This window comes from Chenopodium album, chromosome 3 (genome assembly GCF_948465745.1).
Source record: "Chenopodium album chromosome 3, dcCheAlbu1.1, whole genome shotgun sequence".
Taxonomy (NCBI): domain Eukaryota; kingdom Viridiplantae; phylum Streptophyta; class Magnoliopsida; order Caryophyllales; family Amaranthaceae; genus Chenopodium; species Chenopodium album.
Genome location: NC_137836.1, coordinates 77,170,851 through 77,186,981, shown reverse-complemented (window position 1 = coordinate 77,186,981; position 16,131 = coordinate 77,170,851). Strand labels below are relative to the sequence as shown.

Below are 16,131 nucleotides of genomic sequence, written 5' to 3'. Positions count from 1 at the left end.
CATACATTTTGGTTATGATACCAAAGGTGGAAATTCCAGAGGTCACATTGAATCTTAGGCCTATCAGTCTTTGCAATACGGTTTACAAATGTGTTTCCAAGTGTTTAGTTAATCGTCTGAAGAAATCATTGCCGGATCTCATCTCTCAGTCTCAACATGCTTTTATTACAGGAAGACAAATGACTGACAACATTCTTTTGAGTCACGAGGTAATGGATAAAATCAATAGTAAGGTGTCAGGATCGGATTTTTTGGCGGCAGTTAAAATAGACATGAGTAAGGCCTATGATAGGGTTAACTGGGCATTTCTGGAAAGGTTACTTCTTTACTACGGGTTCCCAGAGACTTGGATTCGAATGATAAGACAATGCATCTCAACGGTTTCTTACAAAGTCCTACTAAATGGGGAGACAAGTGACCAATTCCGACCTTCTTGTGGTCTACGTCAGGGAGACCCTTTGTCACCTTATCTATTCCTATATTTGCATGGATGTACTATCTAGGATGCTTCAACATGGTTGTGAAATGAGATTTTTTGACGGTATTGAATTAGGAAAGCGAGGCCTTTCCATTTCACATTTGTTTTTTTGCGGATGATGCCCTCTTATTTTTCAAAGCTTCGGAGCGAAGTTGTTTAGCAATACCTGGTATTCTCAACAGGTTTTGCACGGTCTCCGGTCAGCAGCTGAACCTTGCAAAGTCACATTTCACTGTTAATCCTAATACCCCGACTCAAATTCAGAATGGGTTTAGATTATGTTTGGAGATGAATCAGGTTAATCAACTTGGAGTCCATTTGGGGGTTCCTATTGACTTGATGGGTAGTAAAGGGAAGTCCTTTCAGTTTATCATTGATAACATTAGGAAGCAGATCTCGAGGTGGAACGCGGTCCCTCTTTCCCAACCTCAGAAAATCATCTTGATCAATTCCGTTCTCATCGCTATTGCTTCCCATGTGCTTAGCTGTTTTGAGATGCCTGCTGGTATTTCAAAGAAAGTTGGCTCTATGCTCTCTGGGTTCCTATGGGCAAACAAAGACCATAAAGGGATGCACTGGGTAAGTAAAGATAAGGTCAACCTCCCGAAGGAAATGGGGGGTTTAGGGGTCCGAAGCTTGGCTTGCTTCAATGAGGCTCTACTTATGAAGCAGGCGTAGAGATTATTTCACAACCCCCAGTTATTACTGGTTAAGGTATGTTCAGCTAAGTTTCAATCTCCGCTATTAGATGGGACTCGTATTAAGGTGACAAACAGGAACCTCTCTTGGGGCACGCGGGGTCTTGTTAGAGCTGGAAATAACCTTCTAGGGGGTTGTGGTTGGAAGGTAGGGAACGGAAACTCAATATTGGCAGGGAAGGACAGGTGGATGGAAGGTAAGGTTCCGGTCTTTAATTCTAACATCACGCTTCGGCAAGCAAAAACATGGAAGGTGAACCACTTTCTGAACCCTCATACTCACAATTGGAACCACACGTGCCTAATCTCTACTTTCGAGCCCAATGATGCTTCGGTTATTGCTAGCATGGAATTACCAGAACAGCCTGAGGACGACTACATGTTCTGGAATTTTCACAGGTCGGGAAGATTCACAGTTAAAACTGGGTATGCATTCCTTAAACACTCTTCTATGCCCTCGGGGGCTATTGGACGGGAGGACTTGTTTAAGGTTCTTTGGTCCCTCACCATTCTTCCTAAGTGGAAACTTTTTATATGGAAACTTCTCTGGAATGGAATAGCTACAAAAAGTAACTTGGGGAGACGGGAGATTCAGATTTCTGTGGATTGCGACCTGTGTAGGTCGCAGGAGGAAGATTTACAACATCTATTCAGATTTTGTATAGCTACCCGGGAGGCTTGGAGGGGTGGAATCTTGCAGATCCACTCAGAAGCTAACGCAGACCAATCTTTTCAAGCTAGATTGGGTTCTGTATCATATCCGCCTATATCTAGGTCAGGATGGTCACGCTGGTCATAGGACCACCTTTTTTATTGCGACTCTTTGGGGTTTGTGGTTAGCAAGGAATAACATGGTTTTTAGATCTTCAACACAAGCTAACCTGTCAACGCCGACGATTATTTCTGAGGGGTTGCGACAACAGGGTTTGTTCTCAAACAAACTACAGAATAGTCTTAGATCTTTGCACCCGCCAGAGATGGTCGAGGACTACCCGCCTGGATTTATGCGTGTTGTACTTTGCAATCATGGGATGAATGTGATCCCAACGATTATTCTGGTTGATGGTTCTTGGCATAAGCACACTCATAGAGCAGGGATGGGCTGGTGCCCACAAAGTTGTGACTAGAGGGATCAGGGACAGCAACAGGGGGGAGCTAGCAGCGGTTTGGCCCAATCTTCTCTTCACACGGAGATGAATGCCTGTCTACAAGGTTTACATTGGGCGGCAGCAAAGTCCTTGAAAGCAGTAACTATATACACGGACTCAGCGTCTATGATTCTACTATTGAGGAACTCACAAGTAAGTGATATTGGTCTTCGATGGACGGCAGACCGAATTCGACAAATGAGTACATGCTTTGATTGGTGCTGCGTCCATAAGGTTCCACGGGACTTGGTCCACAAAGCTCATGACTTAGCTACTACAACATGCAATAGTCTTTCGTCCTTTAATAATTATATGTAATTTGCTTAAGCTTATGTCAAAAAAAAAAAAAAATTGATGCGCTTTGGCTTTTATCATAATTTTGAGAATTAGTATCTTTTTGTATAAATAAAATTTATAAAACTTGATATTGTAATGATATACATCTAGATAAATTTACCATCTTTTCTATTACTCCATAACATTTTGTGATAGAGTAATGATAAAAATCAAAGTTTTTCAATTGTTATGGAACAATGGGAAAACTTATTTACACACAACATAAATATCTTTAACTATATGCTCCTTGATTTCAAAAAAAAAAAAAAAAAAACTATATACTCCCTCCATCTCTTTATCAGTAAAAGTATAAAATGAATAATAATATATTTTAGGGAAATTCTCTCTGGTAACCACAAACTTTTATTTTTTCTAAGTGATAAAGCCTGAAACTTTTGATTATCAATGGTAATCACGAATTAATAAAACTAAGCTAATGATAACATTAATGATATTAAAACATTATTAAATGATTAACTAGGGGTCCAGGGTTAATCTTGAGTTAAATAACAATAGATTTACGTTAATACCCTTCAAATTATTTTATTTTTTTAAAAAAGACAAAAAATTCAAACCCCTCCCTAGCCACCAGCCAACCACCAACCCCTCTTCCCTTGTCGGCTCTGGCGCAGCTGACGGCGTCTCAACCCTCTCCCCCGCCGGAGACCCCCACCACCAACACCCCAATTCCAAAACGAGCACCCCACCCCTGTTCCCGACCCACCCTCTCTCTCCTTTCATCACCACCAAAACTGTTTCTCAAGGACGCCGAAATCAACTATCCTCCCTTGCCGGAATCAACCACCCTCCTCCCTTCCCCGATTCCCTCTCGTTCCTCGATATTATGTTGAAATTTCTAGGGTTATTGGTGATTTTGGGGTCGAATTTGTTGATTTTGGGGGTCAAATTTATCAAAATTGTTGGATTTTGGGGTCGAATTTGTTGGTTTTGGGATCAAATTAGTTGGTTTAGTGGTCGATTTTGTTGATATTGGGGTCGAATTTGTCTAGTTTGGGGTCAAATTTGTTGATTTTTGGGGTCGAATTCGCTACTTGTAGGGTCGAATTTGTTAATTTTTGGAGTCAAATTAGTCAATTCGCTACAAGCAAGAAGGGGGCTTTCCAATTCTTGATTGATAAAGTGTCAAGGAAAATTATGGCTTGGAACTCCATAAATTTGTCCCAATCGGCAAAATTAATTTTGATCAACACGGTGTTGATTAGTATTTCTTCACATGTTATGGAATGCTTCAAGCTGCCGATTTCGATAACTAGTAATATTGACTCCTTGATCGCAAGGTTTTTCTGGGCCAATAAAGGAGATAAGGGTATGCACTGGGTGAAGAGAGAGAAGTTGCACCTACCAAAAGGCATGGGAGGATTGGGCCTAAGGTCCATGGTGTGTTTAAATGAGGCTCTCTTATTTAAACAGGTTGTTAGGATGCATTGTAACCCCCAGTTGCTAGTGGCACGTGTTTTGGAGCCTTCACATAAGTGTTCGATATGCACTGGACGGCCAAAGGATGGTACAACGGGGAATATTTCCTGAGGAAAAAGGGGTTTTCGAGATGTGGGAAACAAGATGATTAGTGGGTATGCTTGGAAGATCGGGAATGGTAAAAAGGTAAGGATTGCGAACATGAGGTGGGTGCAGGGCTCTGTTCCTGAAATGAGGTCAGACTTGTTACTTCGGGATGTTGGTTCTGGAATGGTGAAGGACCTCATTTTATCTAATCCAAGACAATGGAATGTTGCTATGGTACGGGAGAGATTTGTTTGGGAGACGGCCAAAAAAATCCTGGAAATGGAATTACCGAATGCTGATCAAGATGATTTCCTATTCTGGAATTCACACTCATCGGGCAACTACACCGTAAAGTCTGGGTATGCCTTTTTAATGCAATCCTTTTATATGAAACAGGGCCATGGTCAGGACGATGTGTTCTTCAAACTAATTTGGGGGTTAAATATTCCGCCAAAATGGAGCTTATTCTTATGGAAACTAGTCATGAACGTAGCTGTCAAGTCAAACTTAAGGTATCGAGGGGTGGATATCGAAGGAGATTGTGACTCTTGTGGTATGGAGGAGGAGGATTTACAACATCTTTTCCGATTGTGTTCTTTTGCGAGGTATGCTTGGCAGAACTGTGACTTGCATATTAGCTCTGAAATTTATGAATCTATTCCTTTGCGACACTGGATTCAGCAACACATCCTGCTCTATCATAGCGAGGATGGGAGACAAAGCGCCAGGCTTCATGTTTTCATAGGAGTTTTGTGGAGTTTATGGTTAACTAGGAATGGGAGAGTTTTTAGAAATGAAAGGGGCTATCTAGCGGATTACTATAGGCATTATGGTCAAACGATGAGTAGCTTGGAGATTTTCCTTAAACCAAGAGAAAGGTATAGGGATTCCACCCGTATAACCGGAAGAACGGAGGAGCTCCCACCCGGTTCAACAGATTCAACATTGGCAGCCGAAGGGAACTACCAGATCATCCTCTACAGGGGAATACAGAGGTTATAATTATGGTGGATGGTTCTTGGAAGAAGAGTACAGGGGCTGCGGGTTTTGGATGGGCTTATTCTTCGGATGGGGTAAACTTTTTAGAGGGAGGAGGTGATTATGGTACAACTATCTCAGCTTTACATACTGAGCTCTTGGCTTGCATAGGGGCTATCAAGTGGGCAAGCCGAAAGGGCTACCAATACATTACGATTTTCACTGACTCTATGGCAATCATTCAGCTTCTGCGTTATCCTACCAGCAGGGAAGTGAGAATACTATGGACTATTGAAGATTTATTGAAGGAAGGAGGATCCTTGGACATGTGCACTATTTGGAAAGTTAGTAGAGATCAGCTAACACAGGCACATAATATTGCGGTTGGGTGTAGATGTAATTTAATGAAGTTTTCGTTGTAATTTGTTTCGTTTAGTTGCTGTTGTCATATATATATATATATATATATATATTGATTAAGGTTATATTTATTTGTAGGGTGTGTTCAATCAAGGTTCTTGAGGTTCTCTTTGTGTGGTTTTTCTAGCAAGGATCAAGGTACGTTTAGGTGGCTAGATACCTTTGAAAGTAATTGGTTTGAGTAACATGTTTTACATGATTTGATTGGTGATTGAATTAAATTGATTTTGAAATAAATTATGTTTGAAGGTATTTATTTTAATAATAGTATTTGAATGATTGATTTTTAAATCATGTTTTGAATGGTTTGGATTACTTATCGTATTTAAATAATATCGGGAACTATTGGATATTAAAAGGATTTATTGAACCATTGGATTATTATTATTGTAAATGCTTTATAAGCATGATTGTAAATGCTTTATATGCATGTTAGTAATCCCACTATGCGGATTTGGTTTATTGATAAGGCCTTGGACTTTGTATGACCGGGCCTTTCCTCAAGAATAGCCTAGTAATATAAGGAGACTAGCTTGGGGGGTGTGCACACTTGGGTTAGGAATTGAATTAAAAGGAATTGGTTTTTAATAAAGGAATTGGTTTTATTAACTAATATTTTGAATATTGAATGATTGGAATTGGTTTTGGAATAATGAGTTTTGAATTTATTGGATTAATTATTGGAATTGGTTTTAAAAGCATGTTTGCAAATAAATTGAGTTTACACTATCTTGCACTTATCGTACTTAGCATTATTTGCTAATCCGTATTTCTTATTTGTTTTGGTTCGCCTGTTTACCGTAATGGTAAGCAGTGTTGACTATTTTCAGGTGGAGTCATGAATGAGCATATGGGAGTCCCGGGATTTGCTTCACCTAGTTTAGGAATGTTGGTCTTTTCTTTATTTTTTAGCACTCATAACAATGTTACTATTTTTATAAGTATTAATAAAAGAAAGTTGAGTTTCCGCTGCAAGTTTTGTTGTTGAGTTAAGTATTTTGAGTAGCCTTGCGTAATCACGCGGCGGTAATACGCCCAAGTCTATCTCTACAGTATAATTATGTGTATTATACTAGTATTTCCGTAGAGGGAGATTTGGGGTGTTACAAAGCTCTACTAGGAAGATTAGCCAATTCATTTACTAATTTCAATTTATACTCTAGATAATTCTTCATGGCAGCAGATCGAACGGTTTTTCGGGAGATTTTTTTGTGTTTTGGTTGTAGTGCTCGGTTAATGTAGTTGTTGAAGGCATCATTTTTGGCGAAAAGAAAAGGTTGTTCGGCATGTACAATCATTCTCCCAAGTTCATCCCTATCTCTCTCGTAATTGTAAATGAAGCCTTGTGGATGGAATTGAGAAATATTGGGTTGGGTTGGATCACTAGATGGTCCACCACATTTTTTTGAATGTCTGCTAAGGTGTCCCGTCCCTCCCTTGGTATCGGCCGAGAAAATTTTACCACAAGTCCGACACTTGGCTTTTTGTCCATTTTTACTCAATTGATAATGTGACCAAACTTCCCTCTTTCGTCATTGAAGAGATTCATCGTTGGTTTTGGGGAGGATGAGTTTAGGGCATAAAACCCTAATGCTTTTGCCGTTGTTCATGGAGGGCATATATGTTGATTGATTTTCAGTAGGTTGTGGTGGCTCCTTTGCTCATGTAGTCGTGTTCAAGTTCAAATGTCTAGACTTGGGGTGAGGGGTTTAATCCCACACTAGGAGCACTGTAATCCCCTTAACCCTCCCAAATGGACTATCCCGCTAACCCAGATCTAATTGACATGTGAGGGTTTTCAATCCTTGAGGGCCTTCAATCTGACTTTTGGCAAAATCTGGTCAGTTAAAATAACAAAGAGCCTGTATTTAATGAGTAGAGTGGTTCCCTTTGAGCCGATAAACAATCTTCATATTCTGTCATTAACTTTAGAATCTGAACAACTGAGCATAGTATCAGCTAACTAACTAGCTACATATCTAATTTCTTTGCACTAAAAATGAGTTACATCACATCCATTTACTAGAGTAGATCAAGTTAGCTGGTCTCTTGAATGTCATACCTCATACCTTATCGGGAAAATTTTAGCACCATAGAAAAATAAAGTTATACATGTACAGTACTACGAACTGTTTTCTAATGTCTGAATTCAACTAATAACCATACTGATCTAATGACTATCGACTGTCTTGTGCCTGGGAAAACATGGAAGACTCCATATCCTGTAAGTCAGAAGTCACATACAGATGCCTATATGCAAGTCTTACTTGGCTGCGGCACAAGGAAGGACCCATTCCACAATATGTGATCTTTGTCGTTGATGCTTCATTTGCCAAGCCTGCAAGACCAATGTTTCTAACTTAGCATTACATATTGCGTTGTTATAATAAGCCTGACAAGGACTATATTTTGCAACAGATCTAGTTTCTTCAATATTTTGCTTGAAGCTCTGAGCAATCTGGTGCAAGTTTTATAAAACTATCTTCTTGTCTTTACCTTCTTCATCGAAAAAGGTGGTGTTTTCCAGCAATGTGACTTTGAGTCTTCCATTTTTCTGCAAGATGTGATAATGATCATATTATCTTTCAAGGACAAATCAAGCATACATGACAGCAGTATTTATCTATAGTTAGTATATAATGGCTTTCACTGACTAAAGAACGATATTTTTAATACTCCCCCTATCCCAGTAAAGTTTATGTACGAAAAAAGATAAAGCACCCCAAAGCAATCTTAACTTAGAACTGGGACTGAGGGAGTATTAATCAAGAATCAATAATACAGAATTTGTTTAGTTTTACTACTTGTACAAACTAGCTTCTTGACTCTGACTTATGCAAAATTGTAAGCTCATTTTAATGCTGCTTTGAAGTACATATTATACTTCTCTGAGCTTGATTTAGGAAAAATAATATGTTGACAGCTAAATGCAGCCGCTCAGTTAAAAGCACATATCATGTAAGTGTGATCTCACCACAGTGGAGCATGTTCACCTCATATCAATACATAAAATATTCACGGCTATATAAAAGCAAGATAGATAACTCACCCATCTTCTTGGTGTGAAATGTCACTTTTGTTGCTACCATTACTTAAGACGTAAGGATATTCAGTGCAGATATATGCGTCAAAAGATGTTTCCCTACTATTTTGTTTTGGCTGGACTTTTAAGCAGAGTACTTCAGCGGCCTCTGACGATCCCAATTTCTTACTTAGTTTCATAGTTTTAGGAAAGCAGTTGGGCTGAACTTCCTCTTCAACAGTTGAAACCTTGCATACTTTTTCTTGCTCATTCAACATGCTATCTTGTGAGACTCTATTAGGTGTTGATGCTCCAGACTTTGCAGTACTAAGTGCATTTCCATCACTGTTTCTTAGAGTACTAACCCTTCTGTGGCTGCAAATATGAGATACCTGGGATCCACAGGATGAGCAAGTTTCAACATGCTTGTCTCCTATCATAGCTTTATCAGAAGTGAAGTTGGAAGCGTCTGATGATCGATCACTTCCACTTTCAGTGGTATGTGACTTGTGAATTCTTCGGGAACAGCTAAACAAACTGAAAGATGACCTCTTGGATTTGGCATAACTAGGAGAGAGATTGATCCTGAGCTCCACATTGCATTTTAGAACAGACTGAAGTGAGCTTGCAATAAGTTTCCATGAGCTCTCTGCCTTGGATGCATAATCAGGATGATCAAATTCTAATTCAGCAACAATCAGATCTGCGTACAACAACGTATCATGGGCAAGTTAGTAACATGACTTATTCCTTCTTAGTTCAGTAACATTTTTCCAATTAGACATAGATTGACCAAGGATTTTAGTAATTCATATGATTTTGAGCTGAATGCAATCCCCAATCAAATAAAATTACTACTGTTATTATTCTTCTGTGACTACTGCTGATGAAACAAATTGACAAGGATTAAGTGAAGTGAGCACTTAATAAATGTTTGAAGTAACAAATCTGCATTGCTTTTTTAGTTTACCCCATCGAGGTCTACTCGAGATTCTTCTATTTGGCAGAAATCTCGACCCCAACAAGATCTTCAAACTACTTAGCAGCTAATTGTCTGATTGGACTAAGAATTACCATTAAACACCAATTCCTCAAATGATCTGATACTCTCAAGTCTTGACATAATAGTTATTCTCAATCCAGTAAAGGCGGAGCAATTTGAACAAGTTCAAAGGGTAGTGAACAGAAACATCTAGTGTGCGGTATGGCACACTCAACCCTGAAATTTTCTTACCCCTGAAGTCTCATCAAGCATAGATAGTTGGGGCTTTTGGTAAGTACTCACCAGGAGCTCATAATGACTTTTCAATTAATCATAACTACAAATTCTCAATCAAAACAATAGGAACATCACAGCCGAAAATAATAAATTCCAAAAATGAAACAAGTACATTAAAGGTTTCAGGGTTGAAATATATAAATAAATCTGATTTTGGCAGATATTTTCAAGAAAAGTATTCTTTTAATTTATAAGAAAGACAGATCTCAAAAGTGTAGCAAAATGGAATTTATGCCAGTCTTATGTATGATAGTTAAAGGTTGACCGGCAGAAAAATTCATAAAAAAACATGATCCACTAGCATGTAGCGTAATGTGTAAGAAGATACAGTTCTGACTCCTAAGGTAAGCAGGGGTGTAGTGCACTTATACAGGGCTCATACAACGGATTAAGAGGTTGATTAAATAATTTTATCCATTTGACAAAGGTGGTCATGAAGAAGATGCATTACCTTTCTTGACCCAAACAGAAGAGAGCTTCCCTCGTCTTCGTAGAAAGCTTCTGAGTGAATTTGACTGGCAAGTTTCAGTGGCTCTGATCCATATAGATTCAACAGAACCTCCGCATTCTCCTTGTGCCACTTTTTTACGCAATTCTTCATCAGCACAGTCATATGAGACAAGATGCTTTGATCTCGCACCAAGGGAAGATGTACTGCAACAGTCAACATCTGCAGCTGAAGCAATTGATCGGCATTTTGGTGATCAGGTAAGTATCATTGAGCCTATACTAAGAATAAGTTTAATTATAATACATGGAGAAAAGTATAACTAACCTTCAGAATTTGCAGTTCTTACTGATAACCTGGACTCATTTGGATCTGAGTAAGAAGAGTCTATAGAATTTAATTGCAATAGAGCTACAGTAAGCCATGTAGTTTGATTTTTGGACACCCTCAGCTGTTTCTCACTTTCTGATAATACCTTCAATGCATTACGGATCTTCTGCATATCTATCTCCGCTGCAAAACGACATCGTTTAACGCAGGTCCAAAAAAAAAAAAAAGAAAAAAAAAACTATAGATGTTACAAGCCAACTGCCACCGGAATAGCATCACTAGCACCAACAAGGTGAAATTGAGCACCCTATTTCCGGTTGTCATTCTAACAAATTCTATCGTAAGTTGATGAAATTATAACCTATATGCCATTTAACACAATGTGTTGGAACAAAGCAAACCTCAACCTGTAATATTAATGAGTCAGCTTGTCCAGATCCTAGCAGTTTCCTACATTTCACTTGCCTATAAACTCTTAAAAGCAAAGAACAAACAGCCAAAAATACACATATTTCTCTATTAACTTACAAGCATGTCTTCTTAAGAAATTCCTCCGAAGTTCAGAGTCTTCCTCCTGAAATTTCCCAGCTAGAATATCCATTATGATATTGGCAAGTTGGGATATAAGTTGCATTGGGTCAATCCTCGACCTCATCAGTTCCCTTGCTCTTTTAACTGTATTTGAAGTGTCCGCAGACAAAGCCAGATCAAGTAATTCCAGCATCTCGTCATCTGAAACAGTTCCAACCTGCATAAATGTCACAGAAGGTTGAATTTAGTCAAAGCAAGAAACAATAAGGCAGCAAACAGTATCATAATACTCACAAGTTCATAGGCCAATGTCATAGTGATCTTGCTGCCTAACAAACTCAGCTGATCAAGCATCATTTCAGCATCTCGCATTGAACCATTGGACTTGGAAGAAATGAACTCCAAAGCAGCCTGTTCAAACTCCAATCCTTCTTCCTTGCAAATTTTTCCAAGTCTAAGTGTAACATCAACATCCTTTAACTTTGGAAAGTTGTATCTTTGCGACCGTGCAACCACTCTTCTTGGCAATTTATCTAGGTCTGGGGTGATCATAATGAAGACGACGTGTTGAGAGAAACTATCCAGGCTGGTCAAAAGAGTTTCCCAGGCATCACCTCGGATTAAATGACACTCATCCAAAATAATGACCTTAAATTTTGAGGATATTGGAGGTAAAGTAGCACTTTTAATGAGGGATCTCATCCTACCTCCACGGTTTATTTTCACAGGATCAACTTCCTTAACATCCCTGCTCCTACCTGCGAAATACAACATGCATTCTTGGCATGATCTACACGGTCTTTGATCTTCTAGGGAGAGACAATTTAACGCTGCAGCAAATATCCTTGAAGCAGAAGTCTTTCCAGCTCCACGAGGACCATGAAAAAGATAGAATGTGGTTATTCTACCTTTCAAAATAGCCCCCATAAGTGACCTTGCTGCCACACCTTGTCCAACTAATTCATCAAAAGATTTGGGTCTAAATTTTTGACTTAGACTTCTAGGACTTTCAGAATATGGAACAATCTCACTGTTAACATTCTTCCAGCTCCTACTTCCAGACATATCAGTGCCACCTGATTCTCCCGATATTAATGGATACTCTTCTCCATCAGAAGCGAGAGATGGGTCTCTATATCTAGGGGTTCTCGACCAGCAGCAGGTTATCCCACATCCACGATATTCCTGGCCTAGAGCATCAATCTCATCAGTTGCAAACAGTGATGCACTACGTGTTGACCCATCTAACAAGGTGTCACTAGCACAAAGGGATGGACTGCTTGCTCGGCTTATAAAATCACCTACTGACCCAACTGACCTCTTACATTTATAAGACTGATTTCGCGTTGATGAATGGACTTTGCCTCCAATCTGAGGAGACCTTACTGTCGTTGAACCATGATTCGAATCCACACCCTCCATCTGATCATTGGAAGGGGAAGCACAAGCTAACTCTAATCCATGAATCCTATAATCACCACCATATGTCTGATTTCGTAATTCATCAACATCCTCATGCTTGCCTTTTGTACCAGAAACTAAGGACCCTGATTTTCCAACACACTTGCTTACATTATTAGACTTAGAAACGGATTTAGGAGTACATTCCTTCGATTCAAAATCTGTCACATTTTCTTCCTCTTCACCACAAGTCCCTAAAATTTTACTTAAATCCCAATTATTGCTTAGATTACCCTCTTGGCAACCATTCCCAAACCTCAAAGAAATCCCATTACAAGAATTTGTATCCCAATGCAAACTATCAACTATAGAAGAGAATTTACTCATCGAATTCGTTGATGGATCCCTCAATGACCTCACCCTCCTAAGTGCCACCAGGGTTTTAGAAATAGGTACATCAACTGAATGTCGCCGCCCCTCCATCGTTCAAAAAACTATTCCAACAACCTTACACCTATCTACAATGTACTAAAAATCAGACCTGTGTACAAAATAAGGCCAAAAATCAACATCAAAAAACCCCACCTCCTAACTTAGACAAAAACCCAAAACAAACAGAAACATTGAATACATTACATGATAATAACACAAAAACAATCAAAATCAAACACCCTTTTCCATACATAGTATAATAATAGGAAAACAAGACGATAAACCCGAATCATTGTTTCGGATGAAAACCATTTAACATTTGATCATCTCTAGAAGACATAATTACCAAAAATGGAAGACTAATCAAAAGCAAAACATCAACATTCAACAGTAAAAAAAAAAAAACAACTAAAATGCACTATTTCTTGTACCTTTTACCAAAGTAGAACATATAAAAAAAAACAGCAACTTCTTCCTCCTTTTTTTTCACCAAAAAAACAGCAGGAAATAGAAATGAAAAACCCCAACAAAACTAAACCTCAAAAAAAAATACCCAGATGAGAAAATAAGTATTATACTATTAATTTCAACTTACAGTAAAACTACAGCAAGAAGAGGATAAAATTAAGAGGAAAAAATGGAATCTAATCAAAACTATATAATATAAATTTATATAGTAAATTGAACCCAGAAAAAAATACACACATTGCCAAACGACAAATAATTAAAATAATTAATAAATTGATTAAAAATGAGAACCTGAACATTGAAATTCTGAGTTGCTTGAAGTTCACGAGGGCGAGATTATCGGAGAAAAAAAGGGAAATTAAAAAATTTTATATGAAAAAGAAAGTAAACTCCTACAAAATGTAGCTTCAATATTTGTCTAAATGCTAAAATCTCAACACTAACAAACACAGAAAATCAGCAAGAAGAGAAAATTTTTATGAGTTTTTTTTTTTTTTTTTTTTTTGAAATTATGTTAGTTTTAAAAGATCAAATTTTTAAGAAGAAAAAAATGATGCTGATGAAATGAGAGGTAATAATTAATTGTAATAAGAAAACCCCAGAAATTATTTTTAACAAGTGCAGAAAAATGTTCAGTAGCCAGATAGTGTAGCAGAGGAGGAGAGAGAAGAAGGGTAATTTGGTAAATTCAAGTGTACTGACAGTTTGAGAGTTAGTTTGGCTTTTTTTGATGGCTGGCTTGAAAAGTGGAGGGTTCATCACCTATAAATGGGACCAGCAAAATCCACGCTTTTTTTTTTTTTTGCGAGTTTCTAACGCTTTTTCTTCCTATGTTCTAGGCTGCATAGATTAGTACAGAACCAAAAATTAAAATGTACATTGTTCTTATTGCTAGACCTGATTGGAATTAAACTGATCTAATTAGAGCTGAACTGTTTATGAGAGAAGGAAATTAGAAAGTGAACTAAATTGAATTGATTGAAGCTGAATTGAACTAAAATAGCTGAAGAGAACAGGTCAGGGTCTAGAGCTTTAGATGTTTATGGATGTCATTACGAAGTAAAATTTTGAGTTTAGTAATCAAGACAAGAAATTCTAGTAAAAGACCTTGTGTCGTCCTTGTAAAAAATGATACAAAATCTTTATAAAGTTTATTTTGTAATCACAAAACACAACAAATAAATAATTAAAATTCTAGTTCAGCTCAGTTCAGTTCAGTTCAGTTCAGTTGTTCAGTCAATGAGAACAGACCCTAAGTTACAAATTCACAACATAAGTCACTGAAATCATCCTTTGGAAAATATTAGTAAAACTTAAATACATAGCCCTAAAAGTCTAAAACTATGTTAACAATTTCTATAATTAACTATGCACTTGGAATAAAAAGATATAAAGGTTAAAATAAATAGGCTACAAAGGGCAATTAACAGTAATATAAAAATACCCTAAATAAAATAGGTTCTGAAATTCTGACATTACTATGCTAAGTTGCATATAATTGAGGGTGAGGCCTCTAAATTGTTTAATTACCTTAGCAGGACCACTAATTAGTAAAATGATGATGGTAATTATAATTCAAATCCTATAGTTCAGTGCTAACCCAACTTTCATTGGTTCCTTGCTTCTTTTATAATCATCTACTTTTTCTTTTTCATATTTTAAAGGAGATTAGCATCAACCTAAGCTCAGGTGGATAATATTCATAATTAGCTATGTTTGTTAACTTTGCTTTCTTGATATTGTTACTTTTTTTTTTCCCTTTTTTTTTTGGGTAAAGATATAGAGTGAGAAAAAAAAATATATATATAGGAATATATATTCCTAACAATACTGCTAGCTCGTAGTGTTTTTAATACTTTCAAATATCGGACCTCATTCTAGTATTTCTAATACTTCCAAATTTAATGCATGAAAAAAAAAAAAAAAAAGATGAGGAGTATGATAAATTTATACAAGGATTTATACTATTATGTCGTAGTATTTTTAAGAGGTAGGGTATTTAACCTTGTGATTTATCATAAATGGGACCTCATTTTTAATCACTAGACCTTCATATAAGTAACGTATTAGTAATATATTTGTTTCCTATTTTACTAATGTTTACTGAGATGGGATTATTTAGCTAGTTAGCTTGGAAAACGCATGAAGAACTATACTTCATATCAATGTTGTTATATCTAATTTATTATATCATAAGAGATATAAATGACACATATCCTACCATTTTTTAAATAAAATTTTACATTTAAAACAAATAAACAAAAGAAACACTCGCACTTGTTGCAAAATTAAAATGAAAATTAACAACAACTTGGGCGGACATAGTTAAATTATGAATAACTAGTTAAATTTGTGTAACCCTGTACAGATAGTCTGGTACCCTCTCATAAGTTAATTTATGACATAAATAAGTTAAACATTAATAATTACTTCAGTAAAAATCTCACACAAACAACATTCTCTTCTCTATTAGTTGGAAAATAGTCATTGCATATTTGCAGTCAATAATTGTATGATAATTGTAATAAAAATCCTGTGCAAACATGCAATACAGTAATTGTTACTCCAGTAGTCAATACATTGCACAGTTAATTTTTTTAGAAAAATCAAAATTAATTGATGTGTAGTATGTTGCTCC

General features: G+C 37.1%; 3 protein-coding genes across 4 annotated transcripts; 2 read left to right on the top strand and 1 right to left on the bottom strand.

Moving 5' to 3' along the window:
• The first annotated feature begins 14 nt into the window (after window positions 1-14).
• LOC145625425 (uncharacterized) lies at window positions 15-1,975 on the top strand. Its single transcript, XM_081678468.1, has 3 exons — window positions 15-316; window positions 661-1,057; window positions 1,193-1,975. Exons 1-3 carry the CDS (start codon window positions 15-17, stop codon window positions 1,973-1,975), a joined length of 1,482 nt encoding a protein of 493 aa, XP_081534594.1.
• Window positions 1,976-4,241: 2,266 nt separating this feature from the next.
• On the top strand, window positions 4,242-5,186 carry LOC145625424 (uncharacterized). Its single transcript, XM_081678467.1, has one exon. It carries the CDS (start codon window positions 4,242-4,244, stop codon window positions 5,184-5,186), a length of 945 nt encoding a protein of 314 aa, XP_081534593.1.
• A 2,291-nt stretch (window positions 5,187-7,477) lies between these two features.
• On the bottom strand, window positions 7,478-14,320 carry LOC145617543 (protein STICHEL-like 2). Of its 2 annotated transcripts, none has more exons than XM_081672257.1 (8): window positions 13,785-14,320; window positions 11,487-13,134; window positions 11,190-11,409; window positions 10,659-10,844; window positions 10,335-10,559; window positions 8,632-9,307; window positions 8,079-8,136; window positions 7,478-7,920 (listed from the first exon to the last, which is right to left on the bottom strand). In XM_081672257.1, the coding sequence occupies exons 2-8, from the start codon at window positions 13,074-13,076 to the stop codon at window positions 7,846-7,848; spliced, it is 3,030 nt and encodes a 1,009-aa protein (XP_081528383.1). In that variant the 5' UTR covers window positions 13,077-13,134; window positions 13,785-14,320; the 3' UTR covers window positions 7,478-7,845. The 2 variants fall into 2 exon arrangements, with proteins under 2 accessions (XP_081528383.1, XP_081528391.1); XM_081672265.1 differs by having other exon boundaries at window positions 11,487-13,111.
• Between the last annotated feature and the right edge of the window lie 1,811 nt (window positions 14,321-16,131).

Excerpts from the sequence above, each read along its gene's own strand:
- LOC145617543 (XM_081672257.1), bottom strand. The coding sequence starts at position 13,076 with ATGGAGGGGCGGCGACATTCAGTTGATGTACCTATTTCTAAAACCCTG. Across the intron at positions 9,308-10,334 it reads TTCTGTTTGGGTCAAGAAAG|ATCTGATTGTTGCTGAATTA; the intron begins GTAATGCATCTT and ends TGTTGTACGCAG. Across the intron at positions 7,921-8,078 it reads CACCTTTTTCGATGAAGAAG|GCTTGGCAAATGAAGCATCA; the intron begins GTAAAGACAAGA and ends TTGGTCTTGCAG.
- LOC145625425 (XM_081678468.1), top strand. The coding sequence starts at position 15 with ATGATACCAAAGGTGGAAATTCCAGAGGTCACATTGAATCTTAGGCCT. Across the intron at positions 317-660 it reads AACTGGGCATTTCTGGAAAG|GTTTTGCACGGTCTCCGGTC; the intron begins GTTACTTCTTTA and ends TATTCTCAACAG. Across the intron at positions 1,058-1,192 it reads ACCATAAAGGGATGCACTGG|GTATGTTCAGCTAAGTTTCA; the intron begins GTAAGTAAAGAT and ends TTACTGGTTAAG.
- LOC145625424 (XM_081678467.1), top strand. The coding sequence starts at position 4,242 with ATGATTAGTGGGTATGCTTGGAAGATCGGGAATGGTAAAAAGGTAAGG.